Source organism: Dasypus novemcinctus, chromosome X, assembly GCF_030445035.2.
Source record: "Dasypus novemcinctus isolate mDasNov1 chromosome X, mDasNov1.1.hap2, whole genome shotgun sequence".
Classification (NCBI taxonomy): Eukaryota; Metazoa; Chordata; class Mammalia; order Cingulata; family Dasypodidae; genus Dasypus; species Dasypus novemcinctus.
Genome location: NC_080704.1, coordinates 43,583,282 through 43,599,825, shown reverse-complemented (window position 1 = coordinate 43,599,825; position 16,544 = coordinate 43,583,282). Strand labels below are relative to the sequence as shown.

At 37.9% G+C, this 16,544-nt stretch overlaps 1 protein-coding gene across 2 annotated transcripts in view; it reads right to left on the bottom strand.

Annotated features, from left to right (window-relative positions):
• The window catches only part of SYTL5 (synaptotagmin like 5), a 287,943-nt gene that overhangs the window by 29,768 nt on the left and 241,631 nt on the right, over positions 1–16,544 (bottom strand). For both annotated transcript variants that reach the window (XM_058292189.2, XM_058292188.2), the window contains exons 7-9: positions 11,206–11,347; positions 7,271–7,400; positions 2,816–2,922 (exon numbers count right to left, since the gene is read on the bottom strand). In XM_058292189.2, coding sequence (XP_058148172.1) covers positions 2,816–2,922; positions 7,271–7,400; positions 11,206–11,347 — 379 coding nt within the window. The remainder of the gene's footprint in view (positions 1–2,815; positions 2,923–7,270; positions 7,401–11,205; positions 11,348–16,544) is intronic.

Here is a 16,544-nt window from a genome sequence, read left to right as displayed (position 1 = left end):
ATAAATTTGGACTAACCAAGCTGCTGATATTTCCAAATTCCCTTATTAATCCTGGTATCATTTCTGATTAAATCATCTAGGATTTTCTGGGTATACAAGCATATTATTAGCAAAAATATATTATTTCATATTTTATTTAATATTTATAAAGAACATTCATTTTCTTGTCTTACTGCATTTTCTACAGCCTTCAAAACAATGTTGATTAATAATAGTAATAATGTGAATTACTGTTTTTTTCTTGGTTTTAATGGAAGTAGCTTTATAATTTCAACATTAAAAATGATGTATGTTGTAGATTTTTTTATATTTAAATTTTGTAAATCATATTTAAATGTTTCCTGTTAGTTTTTAATTAGTTTGCATTTTTATTACCTTTGTTGTAAAGTTTTCTCAAAAGTTTCAGCATTTATTAACATAGGCTTGCGTTTTTCTCCTTTGATATAATGATGTAATTAATTATATTAATAGGCATTCTTATATAGATTAATTCTTCCATTCACACATAGAATAAAACCTAGTTATCCTTATTGCAATATTTGTTTGAGTCACTCCTAGATTTTGATATTTTATTTCAAGTTTTGTATATAAATTAATAAATTAACTTTATTTAAGCTTCCTTTTGTGAACATTTAAAAAAATCAGGTTTGGGTTTTTAGGTTATACTGCCTTCATAATATGAATTTGAAGACTTTCATAGTTTTCTTTTTTTAAGATTTATTTTATTTTTATCCTCCCTTCCCCCACTGCCTGCACTTGCTGTCTGCTCTCTGTGTCCATTCACTACGCATTCTTCTGTGTCTGCATGTCTTCTTTCTTCATCTTTTCTTTAGGAGGCACTAGGAACCAATCCTGGGACCACCGACGAGGGAGAGAGGCATTCAATCACTTGAGCTGCCTCTGCTCCCTGGTTTTGCTGTGTCTCTCATTGTCTTTCCTCTTTGTCTCTTTTTTGTTGCATCATCTTTTTGCATCAGTGGGCCATCTTGTTGCGTGGGCCAGCTCTCTGTGGTGTGGGCCAGATCTCTGCAGCACAGGCCAGCTTGCCTTCACTAGGAGGCCATGGGAACTGAACCCAGGACCCCCTATATGGTAGTTGGGAGCTCAATCACTTGAGCCATATCTGCTTCTCAAAGACATCTGCTTCCCAAAGACCTTCATAGTTTTCTAAGATAAGGAATAATTTAATAACATTGGAATTAAATGTTCTTTATTTTTTAAAAAGATTTATTTATTTATTTATTTATTTATTTCTCTCCTCTCCTCTCCCCCCACCATTTGTCTACTCTTTATGTCCATTCACTGTGTGTTCTTCTGTGTCCTCTTGTATTCTTGTCAGTGGCAATGGAAATCTGTGTTTCTTTTTGCTGTGTCATCTTGCTGCATCAGCTCTCCATGTGTGCAGCAACACTTCTGGGCAGGCTGCACTTTATTCGCGCAGGGCAGGTCTCCTTATGGGGCACACTCTGTGGGCATGGGGCTCCCTACATGGGGGACACCCCTGCATGGCATGGCACTCCTTGCACATATCAGCACTGTGCGTGGGCCAGCTCACCACATGGGTCAGGAGGCCCTGGGTTTGAACCCTGGACCTGCCATGTGGTAGGTGGATACTCTATCTGTTGAGCCAAATTCTCTTTCCTTAACTGCCCTTTAAAGGTTGAGCACAATAAGCTTTGAAACAATTTGATCTCACTGACCCCATTTTGTTGTGGTGGATTTTAAATTACTTTAAACATTTACACATTTTATACTTATAATATTTATAATATTTCATTTTAGAACTCCAAGTTTCCTAGCTTGCTTTGAAAAATTGTATTAAAACAATTTAATGTTTGTGTGATATGTTTCTTCCAATGAGTTCAAATTCTTTATAGAAATTATGGAAATCATTGTATGTCCTCCCATGGCCCACTGGTGGACTGTGGGAGAGTGTGGGCTATGGTGTAGACCATTGACCATGAGGTGCAGTGGTGCTCAGAGATGTATTCACCAAGTGCAATGAATGTTTCATGATGATGGAGGAGGTTGTTGTTATGGGGGGAAGAGTGGGGTGAGGGGGGTGGGGGGTATATGGGGACATATTTTTTTTAATGTACCATTAAAAAAATAAAGACAAAAAAAATTAAGTTAACCATTTTATAGTGAAAAAAAAAGAAATTATAGAAGTCAAAATTTCAGAATATTAGAGCTGGAAGGAACTTTGATGATAATCTAATTTGACCGTATCATTTTATAAATGAATTGACTTAACATTGATTTTTCACATAATTTAGTCTCAGATAAGAAAGCAGTTTATTGGGGGCAACTTGGCATAAAGAAATGTTCCTATAAATTTTGCAGTCAGATGTATCTAGTAGTATTAAGTTTAGGAAATGCTAGGATATCTTTTCCCCCAGGTTTAGAATAAGCAATGTACATTTACTCAGGAATTAAAAACCAAAACAGGTATTTTCTTAGAGATAATCTTCACTGATTCATCTATTATCTGTTACCTTTTTTTTAAACAAATCTATTTTATATTTGCATATTAATAGAGCATAAATCCACTCAAAGAGTACAATCAGTAGTATTTTGTATAATCACATAGTTGTTCATTCATCACTTCAATCATTTTTAGGGCATTTTCTGTTACCTTTTCTAAGTCATTCTTTCAGTTGCTTCTGTTTGTTTACTGTGGAGACTAACAGGAAGCGATTATTGTATATCCTCACTTTTCTGTCAATTCATCATCAACTTAAAGTGAAATGACTTGTAGCAAGAGCATGCCCTTATTTTCTCATTATCATTAGACTCTATTCCACATCCAACTTACCAAGTCTTTGTCTAAAGCCCCAGGAACAGATTTGCTTCTTATGCTTCCAGTATCCTCTAAGTCTTCTGAAAATGACCCACTCAAATCTAATTCAGATCTACTCCGGTCTGGAGGAAAATCATGAAAAAGAAAGATGTGAATCATCTTATCTTGTTAGAAAATTTCATTTTTTCATTGCTAATAGGTCATCTTTATTCCACTTCTTCCTAGGCATAGGGCATAGTGTCATGAAAGCAATGGTCAGAGTCTTTAACTTCATTCTGTTTGTGTTAACATTCTTCCATTTTTAAAACAGTATTTTGAAAATTGCCTTTCACTCAATTACCATGAGAGAGTTTAAGTGCTCTACTGCAAAATATGAAGTTTTGAGATGTGGAAGCCTTCAGTTTTGCCCTTAGACTTTGAAAAACCCTCATAGAATGGGCTCTTAAGCTTGGACAAAATAAAACATTAACCATTCATGATTTTAATATTTTGATAATTCACTTTATTGTCATATTTGACAAAAAGGCAAGTCAACCAATTCTATTTTTTAAAAATTACTTTATTTTTATTTAATTAGACAAATAGTAGGTTTACAGAAAAATCATGTAAAGCTATAGCATCACTATATACCTCCCTATTGTTCACACTTTGCATTAGTGTGGTACCTTTGTTACAATTGATAAAAGAACACTAAAACTGCACTATTAACTATATTTCATTGTTAATGTTAGAGTGCATTTTCCCCATATACCACCCTATTATTAACACCCTGCATTAGCATAGTACATTTGTTATAATACATGAAAGAGTATTTTTATAATTTTACTATTACTATAATCCATCATTTAAAATAGGTTTCAGTATGTTATAAAGTCCTATGTTTTATCTTTAAATTTTTATTCTGGTAACATATATGTGTCCTAAAGTTCCCTTTTAATCACCTTCCCATAGATAATTCAGTGCAGTTAACTGCAACATTGTGCTACAATTACCAATATCCATTTCCAAAATGTAACAATCAACCTAAATAGAAATTCTGTACAAATCAAGAATTAACTCCCCATTCCCTACCCCCAACCCAGCACTTGGTAACCTATATTCTAAATTCTAACTTGATGAATTTGCTTATTATAATTAGTTCATATTGGTGAGATCATATAATATTGGTCCTTTTATGTCTGGCTTATTTCATTCCACATAATGACTTCAAGGTTCATCTGTGTTGTCACATGTATCAGGACAGGGCTTCATTCCTTCTTACAGCTGAATAAGATTCTGTCATATGTATATACCACATTTTGTTTATCCATTCATCGGTTGATGGACACTTGGGTTGCTTCCATCTTTTGGCAATTGTGAATAATGCCGCTAGGAACATTGGTGTGCAAATATCTATATGAGTCCCTGCTTTCAACTCTTCTGGGTATATACCTTGTAAAGGAATTGCTGGGTCATAAGGTAATTGTATACTTAACTTCCTGAGGAACTGCCAAACCGTCTTCCACAGTGCTTACACCATTTTACATTCTCACCAGCAATGAATGAGTGTTCCTATTTTTCTGCATCTTTTCCAACACTTGTAGTTTTCTGTTTTTTTTTTTTAAATAGTAGCCATTCTAGTGGGTATGAAATGGTATCTCATTGTTTTTTTTTTTTTGTTTTTTTTTTGTTTACTTTTTAAGTTTTATTTTATATACAAAGACTTACCATTGTTTTAGACAGGTAGATATCTTGGACAGTCCATTCATGGAAGATCAATTAATCCAATTTGATGAAGCCTATATCCTTTGTGCTCTGATGGAAACATTGGCAGCACATATTGAGACTGTTTTTCTAGACCATGTAGGTTTAAACAGATATGGCAAGAGTGGGAACCCTGGCTGAATTTTCATGGATGACTCCGGTGGAGCTGCTGATGACCCATCTCACTCTCAGGTTACAATGAGGCAAAAGGCAAGAGGGGTCATTATGGTTTTGATTTACATTTCCCTAATAGCTAGTGATGTTGAGCATCTTTTCATGTGCTTTTAAGCCATTTGTATATCCTCTTTGGAAAAATGTCAATTTGAGTCTTTTGCCCATTTCTAATTGTGTTGTTTGTTTTCTTTATTGGTGTGTTGTAGGATTTCTTTATATATTCTGAATATTATACCCTTTTCAGATACATGGTTTCCAAATATTTTCTCCCATTGAGTAGGTTGTCTTTTTACTTTTGTGATAAAGACCACTGATGCACAAAAGATTTTGAGGGACTTTCTATATATAGGATCATGACATCTCCAAATAGTGAAAGTTTTACTCCTTTTGTTTCTATTTGGATGCCTTTTATTTCCTTTTCTTGCCTAACTGCTCTGGCTGGAACTTCCAGTACAATATTGAATTCAACAATGTTGAATAACTAAGGTGGCAGTGGGCATACTTGTCTTGGTCCAGATCTCCTTTACCATTGAGTATGATGTTTACTGTGGGCTTTTCATGTATGCTTTTTATCATGTTGAGGGAGTTTCCTTCTATTCCTTGTTTTCTAAATGTTTTAAATATGACAGGATATTGGATTTTGTCAAATGCCTTTTCTGTGTCAATTGAGATGATCATGTATGATTTTTCCTTTCATTTTGTTAACGTGTTGTATTATATTAATTGATTTTCTTATGTTGAATCATCCTTGCGTATCTGGGATAAAACCCACTTGATGATCATGGTATATAATTCTTTTAATGTGCTGTTGAATTTGATTTTCAATTATTTTGTTGAGGATATTTGCATCTCTATTTATAAGAGGAATTGGTGTTTAATTTTATTTTCCAGTGGTAAACAAAATTATCTGGGTCTTTATCTGGGTTTGGTATTAGGGTGATGTTGGCTTCACAGAATGAGTTAGGTAGTGTTTAATACTCTTCAAGTTTTTGGAACAGTTTGAGCAGGATTGGTATTAATTCTTCTTGGAATGATTGATATAATTCACCAGTGAAACCATCTGGTCCTGAGGTTTTCTTTGTTAGGAGGTATTTGATGAGTGTTTCAATCTCTTTATATGTAATTGGTCTGTTGAGGTCTTCTATTTCTTCTGGAGTCAGTGTAGACTGTTATGTGTTTCTAGGAATTTGTCCACTTCATCTAGTTTGTCTAATTTGTTGGCATACAATTGTTCATAGTATCCTCTTTGATCTTTTTTTTTAATTTCTGTGGAGGCAGAAGCACTGTCTCCTCTCTCATTTCGGATTTTATTTATTTGCATCTTCTCTCTTTAGTTCTTTGTCTGTATAGCTAAAGGGTTTATCAATTTTAGTGATCTTTTCAAAGAACCAACTTTTCATTTTGTTAATGCTCTCTTTTGTTTTATTTATTTCTGTTCTAATTTTGTTATTTCTTTCCTTCTGCTTGCTTGGGGTTTAGTTTGCTGTTTGTTTTCTAGTTCCTCCAGGTGTGCAGTTAGGTCTTGATTTTAGCTCTTCTTTTTAAATGTAAGCAGGTAGGTTTATAAATTCCCCATCTCAGTACTGCCTTTGCTGCAACCATAGGTTCTGGTATGTTGTATTCTCATTTTCATTCATCTCAAGATATTTACTGATTTCCCTTGTCATTTCTTTTTTGACCCACTGATTTTTTAAGAGTGTGCTACTTACCTTCCATGTATTTGTGGATTTTCCAGTTTTCCAACTGTTATTTATTTCCAGCTTAATTACATTATTGTCAGAGAAGATGCTTTATATAATTTCAATCTTTTTTAAATTTATTGAGACTTGTTTTGTGGTCCAACATGTGGTCTATTCTGGAGAATGATCCATGTGCACTTGAGAAGACTGTGTCTCCTGCTGTTCTGGGGTGCAATGTTCTTTATATGTCTGCTAGGACTAGTTCAATATCATATTATTCAAATTCTCTGTTTCCTTATTGATCTTCTGACTATATGCTCTATCTATTGATGAGAGTGGTGTATTGAATTCTCAAACTTTTATTATAAAGGTGTCTATTTCATCTTGTTCCAAGTTATTTATCTGTCTGATATAGGGAACTTCTGACCACCATATCACTTGAACCATCATTCCTTGAACTCTGTAAATGCCCTTATATATTATCTGTCTGTAGCAAATTGTATTTCCCACATGTCTTTCCTAACATTCTGGTGTAGCTCTGAAACTTGGCAATAATTCCTGGTTAGAATATACATATAATAAATGGATTTTTCATCAATGCTAGAGTCCCAAGCCATTCATCAAGTAATTCTCAAGGATTCTGCTGACCACTAAGGGTCAAGGAATGGATCCTTATTTTCTAAAGCATGAAACATCCATTTTTTAGGAGGTACTGGGAATTGAACCTGGGACCTTGTACATGGGAAGCAGGCACTCAACTGCTGAGCTACATCCACTCCCCAAAATATCCTTTTTTTTGTCATACAGAGTATCAGTCATTTCCATCTGATTTAGTCATGCTTTTCAACAGAGGGGGAATGTTGTAAATATCCACCTGAGGACAGGGAGGCCCCGGACACTGCTATGGAAGGTGTGCCTGAAGCATTTCTGCGGTGACTCTTTGAAAGGTCCTCAGAGGTGCTTTCAATGGTAGCCAAACTCATGGAATTTTCAAAACCATGCTCCTGCTCACAAAATAAAAATGAAGAAACCATTATACTATCAATTTACTTTAAAACATTCCCATATCAATATACTTCGTTGTAATCACATTTGTGTGTATTACTTTAGGAGGAGCTCATTAACTTTCGAAGGACCTTCATCAGGATTCCATATAACTCCAAAACTTATATAAAAATGACTATCTAAAATCTATACCAGCAAATTTATTAACACGAAAAAATGTTAGAAATAATTTTTATTGGCAAAATCAGTGAGCTTTCTATTACATAGTTTGAAAGAAATATGATACAGATACATCCAATCTTGGATGAACTATGTCTAAGAATTTGGCATTTTTCATACCCTCAGAGTAGTGTTAGGGCCTAGAAAAGTGTTTGGTCCTATATTTGTCTCCATTGTAAACACGCCCTACTCTCATCCATCCCTTGCCCCCTTACCTCCTCCATCCCTATTTAACAGAAGATCATGCCATCTTGTCCATCTAGAAGGCTGGGTGATCAGAATGTAGCTGGTTGCAAATATGTTGGAATAAAACTTTCATGTGAGGGGTTATCAAAACTCATAAAAAGATGGGAGTGGGAACTTCTTAAGCTTACAGGAACAGGTGATGTTACTTGCGTGTGTCTGCTTGCTAATAAATGTTTGTACAGGCAGCAGAATTCAGCCTGAGATTTGCTTTCATTGTAACTTATGATAAATAAAAACTCTTCCCAATTTTGCCCATGCCCATAGGGGTTGACTACCATATCACCCCAAGCCTGCTGGAGCATTAAACTAATTTTGGATAGTTGGGAAAGTGGACAAAGTTAAATGCTCATGCAAATGACACTACAGTGTGATAATGATTAACCCTAAAGATACCGTTTAATTCCCCCTTCTGTACACAATCAAAAGGTGCCTTTCAATGTCCTTCAGGATTTGGAAGTAATTCTGTCCTTATTGCCCTATATCTAGTCCCCACATTAGATATTCACGGAGACTTTGATGAGCTCGCTAATCAATTCAGCTTCAATATGGACTATTTTTGGTCTTTAATGATTTGTTAACACGTAATACCTGTAAGTGGGAGGTTTATAACACCCAGCTCCTCTAATTGCCATAGACTATCAATGATTATCACAGATCAAAAAATATGAGAGAGGTCAAATGAATAAATTAGTTTAGGTCAATTCTCAACATCTTCTCTTCAAAGAGTTGTTCCCCACATGGAGACCTTCACTGAAAGGCAATTATGTCAATGGCAAATTTTCCAACCACTGCCCTGGGACTATCATTAATATTGAGCATCAATGGGCCAATTAATATTGTGTAGTCATTAACATGCAATACATACTCTGAAGTTTCTGAATGCCAAATCTAAAATTAACAGGTTGCCAGAAGACAAGTTAGAGACTTTCATATTCTAAAGGTTTTCCATTTTTAAAACTTAATTCCTACATGGTAAAGTAGAAAAGAACATTGAAACAAAGAGATTCTGAGAAATGGGAGAAATGAAGAAATTGTTACCTTGATCATTGTCTAACTCTATGTACCTTTACCCTTCGTCATGAAAGAGCAAATGTACTTCATAAACTACTGTGCTGTCTTATGTTTTTTCAGCAAAAATGATTTCTATTTGTTTTGCTTTTTCTTTCATTCAGTAGAGAGCTAGAATGCAAAAGTGAAATAGAAACAGGAAGTACCTATGTATGTATATATATGCAACTCTATTATAGGGAACTTTTGCTGGGGAAATCTAGGATTTATTGAAGAAAGAAATAAACATGTAGAAACTGTTAGTTTTGAAGGTATTAGCATATGACAAACATCATTTTTTCCCTTTAATAATCTCAAATAGTACTGGGAGAGATAATACTTGAGAACAAACCCAGCTAACTTATTGGTTATTGGACTGATAGTCAGCTGCTACCCAGTGGTGCAGCTGCGCCAGCTATTAAAACCTATAAAATACTTTTGTTGGTAAACAGCACTACTCCCAAACTGCCTACCCATGCCCTCACCCCATTATCCCCTTCCACCGCAGCCCCAGCTCTTGCCATGACCCGGATTAATGGCGTGGAGGACCCTGCACCAATGTCTGTTCTGATTGCTCAGTCCTGCCATAAAAGTTGCTAAATATTTTGAATATCAGTCCTTGTTAGGTTGTCAAAGAAGTGAGTGTAATCCTCAACTATCCATGTAGTTTTCTGGCTATTGAGCAGAATCTCCTTGTTGAGTTTAGCATAAATATTTATGAAATTTTAAATGTGCCTTTTATCTAATCAGTAGGTACAATTTAGATTCTAAGTGTTTAAATAAATCTATTATTATTATTCAATCTGTCTGAATACCTTTTGGCTCTTCCTTCAAAATATATACAGAATCTGACTGCTTCTCACCACTTCTACCGCTATCTCCCTGTTCTAAGACCCTATCGTTTCTCGCCTGAAATATTGGAATGGCTCCCTAACTGGCCTCCTCGTTTCCAGCATTGCTCCCCTACAGCTGGTTCTCAGCATAGTCCCAATATCTTGCTTAAACAGAAGCCAGTTTATGACATTCTTATACTCAAAACCTTATAACTGCTTCCCTCCCCCATCAGAGTTAAAGCCAAAGTCCCAACAGTGGCCCTATCTGCTCCTATTACCTCTGTGAACTCACCTCTTACTACTTCTCCCTTCATTTATTCACAACAGCCACACTGGACTACTTGATCTTCCTTTGCACACCAGGCACATGCTCACTTCAAGACCTTAGCACTGGCTGTTGTCACAGAGGTATTAAAGTATTTTAAAAATTAGTTGAGGAAGGGCACTGACCATTCAAAATGGAGGCCAGCAGTAAGTGGAACAACCTTTATTGTTTGGACCTGCTGATTATCAGTGCTGTCCCATCCTAGAGGAGCATCTCCCCCAGATACATGCATGGCTAATTTTTATATGACTTTGCTCAAATATCACTTGCTCCTGATCCTACTCCCCTTAAGCTGAACAGCTTTTTTTTTTCCCAACAGGATTTATCACCTTCTAATATATTAGAATACCAGCTCCATGGGGGCATTTTTGTCTGTTTTAGTCACTGCTACATTTCCAGTACCTGGACCAGTGTCTCATATGCAGTAGGCCCTTATGAAATATTGACTGAATCAAAGAATTGTGGTTCTTATGTAAGGATTTCTTAAATATAGATGCTAGCTATACGTATGCGTCTTAATCTAAAAGTATAATAGATCTTAATTTACCCCAAGAATGACTCCCAACAAAATATTTAACAAAGGAAAACATTTTCAGGTACTTTCTCCATTTTCTTCCTTTAAAGTGCCCCTTAAAAGAGAAAAACAATATAAAATATAATTTATTATATATATATATAATATGAAATTTAAGTTTTCATTATATATTGACCCCTTATAATGGATATACAGAAAATAAAACTATAAAAATATTTCAAGGTTCTACTTTTCCTGACTTAAATCATTTTAAAGAATTTTTTGAAGCCTCTGATTTTCATCACCCATGCTACTTCTCATAAGATATCCGTAAGTTGAGTACATTAAAACTTCCATATTTGTTTCATTCATATAGCCATTTAGATTCCCATCATACAAATATCACCGTTGAACCTGGTCCTGCCCTTTCGTTTAAGCTTTGGGCATCCTGACAGGAGATAAGGATGTTGGAGAATCAGTCTTGATTAAAAAAAAAAAAGCTTCTACCATTAAACATGCTGTAAACATGCTCTGAGATAGGCAAAGCTCAAACACAGCCATGCTATTGTGGTGAGGTCAAGTCCCAGAGGTGAGGTATTCCTTCACATTTGTGCACTTACTCTACTGCCGACTGAGGTCATGCTGCGTGTGCTTGGGGCTGGTGACCTTTGAATGACTGGGATTATGCCATTGTTCTGATTGCTCTTGGGGGTCCCAATACCAGCCTCCAGGTCGTTGAGGTCTGATGAACCAGTGCTTCCCCTAAATGAGAAAGCATAATATTATTAACATGGAAATACAGCAGCAGCCAAAAGCAGGTAAGGAAAAAAGTTACAAGAGGAGCAATGAAGACACTGCATTTGAACCATATGAAGTATGCAAGAGGCACCCCAGGACTGATCAGCAACTATCATGTCTTCCTCCTCTTCAAAGACCATCAGGGGCTCACTAGGTTCCATGCCATTCACCTAATTCCAGGACCTTTGGAAGTGAGCTTTTACCTACATATCCAACATTATTTTCCACTGCTTATCAGCATTGTTCTAGCTGGTTCAGGTTCCTTACAGTTCTCTCAACTCACCATGTTCACCTCCATCCCTTAAGGGTGTTTCTAACTTTCCCCCCATCTGATATGTCTGCTTTGCCACTCTTTATCTGTTCAACTCCTCCCCATATGTTAAGGCCCAGAAAAGTTCTAGCCTTTCACAGTAGGCCATTTCTGTCAAGCACAGATCTTAGCAATCTCTTCTCTTCTCAGTTCTTATTGACTTTGCCGAACTATTTAACATTTTACTGTATGATGTCTTGTTTGGCTCCCTAATGATCCATTAATGTTGGCCTCGATGTCCCTTTTTTAAAAAGATTTATTTATTTATTTCTCTCCCCTTTCCCCCCTCCCCCAGTTGTCTGTTCTCTGTGTCCATTCACTGTGTGTTCTTCTGTGACCACTTCTATCCTTATCAGTGGCACCGGGAATCTGTGTTTCTTTTTGTTGCGTCATCTTGCTGTGTCAGCTCTCTGTGTGTGCAGCACCATTCCTGGGCAGGCTACACTTTCTTTCGTGCTGGGTGGCTTTCCTTACTGGGCACCCTCCTTGTATGTTGGGCTCCCCTACGTGGGGGACAGCCCTGTGTGGCATGGCACTCCTTGCGTGCATCAGCACTGCGCATGGGCCAGCTCCACACAGGTCAAGGAGGCCCGGGGTTTGAACCACGGACCTCCCATGTGGTAGGTGGATGCCCTATCCATTGGGCCAAGTCCGCTTCCCTCAATGCCCTTTTCAACTATGAACTCACTGGGGACAGAGTCCATGTCATATTTACCATGATATCACCAACACTGTCCTACTGCTTTTGTGCAATGGAGCTACTTGATACATATTTGATCAAAGATTAGAAATTGTATTTTATTTCTCTGTGTTGTTTTAGTGTCTGACTCAGGATGCATGTTAATAAATATGGACTTCTGAAAAGATGGCATCAGAGTAGGCAGGGCTCAGTTCTTTCATGAAAACAATGGAGAAAGGGTCAAAAGCTGTTTGAGGGATCTGCTTTGGTAGTTAGTAGATGAAAACATGCTGTGCAACCCCCATGAGAGCAAGGCACAGAGAGACGAACATGAAATGACAGTCATGAGTTACTAAACGCACATCCCCCACCTTCAAGGCTAGCAGTCTGGATAAAATCTATGGCTCCCTGAAGCTGACTGAGAGGGGAACAGAGGTCTTCCTCCTGGCAAAAAGGAGAATGAGATGCAGGGAGGAGAGTGTTTTCTTTTCAGTGAATTTGGCCAGCAGAGCTCACTTTGAATCTCAGCTCTGGCCAGACCAGAAACAAGAACAAGCGGAGGTTGAAAGAAACACCTCCATGGATTGATTCACCAATGAGTGTCATCTGCTAGCCTGCCAGGAAACTGCAAGAGAAAAATCACTTTTAAGTTTCTCAACTTAAAATCCTGGGAGAAAATCTGCATCCATTAATGAGTCCCTGGCCCGATTTTGAGAACTTAAGCTGGGCAATTTTAAAGACTCAGAATAAGTTGAACCAAAATTCAAAGAATAGCTTTGAGATAAAAAACAAAACAAAACAAAAACACTAGGCAGGAGAGGGAAATTGACCATCAGAGTAAATCCACCAACATATTCAGATGCCTAGACATCAGTAAAAAAACTACAAGCCATATTAGGAAACAGGAAAATATGGCCAAGAAAAGGAAAAAAACAACTATCCTGATGAGATACAGAATTTAAGATAATCAATGATAATCACAAAAATCTCCCAAATCAATTCAAAGAATTGAAGGAAAATATGACTAAAGAGAAAAAGGATATTAAGAAGACACTGCATGAACATAAAGAGCAATTTGAAAGCCTGCAAAGAAAAGTAACAGAACCTCTGGGAATGAAAGACACAAGGAATGAGATTTGAAAAATCATTAGAGGCACATAACAGCAGAGTTGAACTGCTTGAAGACAGAATTAGTGATTTGGAGGACAGTGAAACTGAACATGAAAAGACAGGCAAAAAGATAAAGAAAAGAATGGGAAAAATGAAACATGATCTCAGGGAATTGAATGACAATACAAATTGCATGAACATACATGCTATTTGTGTTGCAGAAGGGGGATAGAATGGAAAAGGGGAAGAAAGAATATCTGAGGAAATAGCAACTGAAAACTCCCCAACCCTTATGAAAAACATAAATATCAATATCCAAGAAAGACAATTGAACCCATACAGAAAAAAATCTGAATAGACCTACTCTAAGGCACAAATATCAGTGATAAAGAAAGGATTCTGAAAGCAGCAAGAGAAAAGCAAGGCATCACATACGAGGAAATCTCAATAAGATTAAATGCAGACCTCTCATCAGAAACCATGGTAGCAAGAAGACAGTTGCATGATGTATTTAAGGTACTGAAAGAGAAACCTGCCAGTCAAGAGTTCTGTATCCTGCAAAACTGTCCTTCAAAAATGAGTGAGTTTAAAGTTTTCACAGACAAACAAAAACTGAGAGTGTGTTACCAAAAAACCAGAATTACAGGAGATACTAAAGAGAGTGCTACAGCCTGAAAGGAAAAAACAAGGGCAAGAGACTCAGAGGAGAGTGTAGAAATGAAGATTATCAGTAAGGGCAAATTAAAGGGTCAAAAGACAGACAATGGCAAGCTCTGAAAACAGAAAGCCATAGGATAAAATAGGTGAAGTAAATAATGCATTTACAATAATAACATTGAATGTTAATGACTGGAATTCCCCAATTAAAAGACATAGACTGAGAGAATGGATAAAAAACATGAACCATCTATTTGCTGTTGTAGCAGTTTGGTATTATTTATGAATTTCAAAAATAGATATTGGATTATATTTGTAAACTGGCCTGTTTGCATATTAGATGGTATTAGATTCAGAGGTTTCACTTTTACTTGATTAAATTATGATTAAGATTTTGATTGGGCCACATCAGTAGGATGTTGAATCCCTGCCAACTTCATGGGCGGGGACTCATAGAGAAAATGACATGGCAGAGTAGAAAGTTGGAGTTTTAATGCTGAAGCTCTAGAAAGTAAAAAGCAGAATACATGAGGAAAGAGAGAAGGCTCCATTAGACATGGCACAGGCCCCAGGAAGAAGACAAGCTGTTCACCTGATAGTCTAAGCTGACCTTGGGGAGAAAACAAAGCAGCTGAGCCTGGAGAAAAATGAGCCCAGGGAGAGAGACAAGACTTATCCCAGCCTACAGCTGATACTGGAAGAAGCTGGGACCACAAAGCCTTAAGAGGAAGAGGGGAGGGAAACAGACTTTGGCCCAGTGGTTAGGGCATCCGTCTACCACATGGGAGGCCCGAAGTTCAAGCCCCGGGCCTCCTTGACCCGTGTGGAGCTGGCCCATGCACAGTGCTGATGCGCGCAAGGAGTGCCGTGCCACACAGGGGTGTCCCCCGCATAGGGGAGCCCCATGTGCAAGGAGTGCACCCATAAGGAGAGCCGCCCAGCATGAAGGAGGGAGCAGCCTGTCGAGGAATGGTGCCACCCACACTTCCTGTGCCACTGACGACAACAGAAGCGGACAAAGAAACAAGACGCAGCAAAAAGACACAGAAAACAGACAACTGGGGGAGGGGAGGGGAATTAAATAAATAAAAATAAAATCTAAAAAAAAAAAAGAGGAAGGGGGAGAGGTGGGGCAAGATGGCATCAGAGTAAGTACACTATTGTCATCTCTCTTACAAAGGACCAACTGTGTGGTGATGGAGTCCTGCCAGAGCAGGCTCTTTTGGGAACCTGCAGGGCAGGAGATGTCTGGACATCGATCTGGTGAGACTGCAGCAGAATTGGTGTTTGCTCAAGGTAGATCTGCGGGTTTTTAACACTGAACTTGGAAGCCGTGGGAAAGTAAATCCCTTTCCCCTAGGGCTAAGAGCCACAGCATTCATTGAGAATTGCTGGTCATGGGGTGGAGTTTCCAAGCCCCATGTTCCAAAATGCATGAACCCCAAGTCTGTGTCCCCTGAACCCCTACAGCCCACGTTTCACAGACCTACACACCCGAGTCCACATTCTCCCAGGCCTCTGTTTCCCGAGTCCAGCACTCCCAGAAATCCAGCATTGCCCTACCCCTCCAGTCACTGACTAACTCTGGGAGTGGGAGAGTTTAGATGAGAGGTACAGAGGGGCTCAAAGAGTACAGGTTCAATTTTCTGGTCCCCCCCTTTTATTGAGTTTGGAGGAGCACATCAGCTGACTTGGGGAGAGCATGAGAAGAGAGGAGAGGTGAATCTGGTGAGAGAGCCCAATTTACCTAAACACCCTGGGATAGGAAACTTGGTCTGGGAGAAGGTAGAGTCAGAAAATTAACTAATCCCCTTGTAGCACACCTAAGGGAGATGGACAGTAGGACGTGCTTTAGAGCTTCCAATAGCATATTTAGGGTTCCTGGCAAGGGGTGGTTACTCTCTCAAGAAATTAAGAAACATTATTTTCTCAGGTAAGTTGGTTCACCAGGGACCCATTTGAATTTCCTACAGGAGCCATCATGCAGCCTTCCTGCTGCCTTGGAGAGAGGGAAGTGAGGAAGGGAGAAAGGGGAAGGTCAGGTTTCTAAGCAGTTTATTCAATTGCAAAGAGGATTCTTTGCCTGAGGCCTTGTCTGGTCTTTTTTTTGGTTTGTTTTCTTGTTTTTCCTTCCCCTTTATCCCCCCCCCCCACTGCCCTTTTTTCTTTTTCTTTTTCTACCTTCTCTTTTTCTTTTTAACTCTTTCTTTTTTTTATATTAGTGCTGCAGGCAACATTTCTTTTCTTTTTTTTTTTTTTTTTAAAGATTTATTTATTTATTTATTTTAATTCCCCCCCCTCCCCTGGTTGTCTGTTCTTGGTGTCTATTTGCTGCATCTTGTTTCTTTGTCCGCTTCTGTTGTTGTCAGCGGCACGGGAAGTGTGGGCGGCGCCATTCCTGGGCA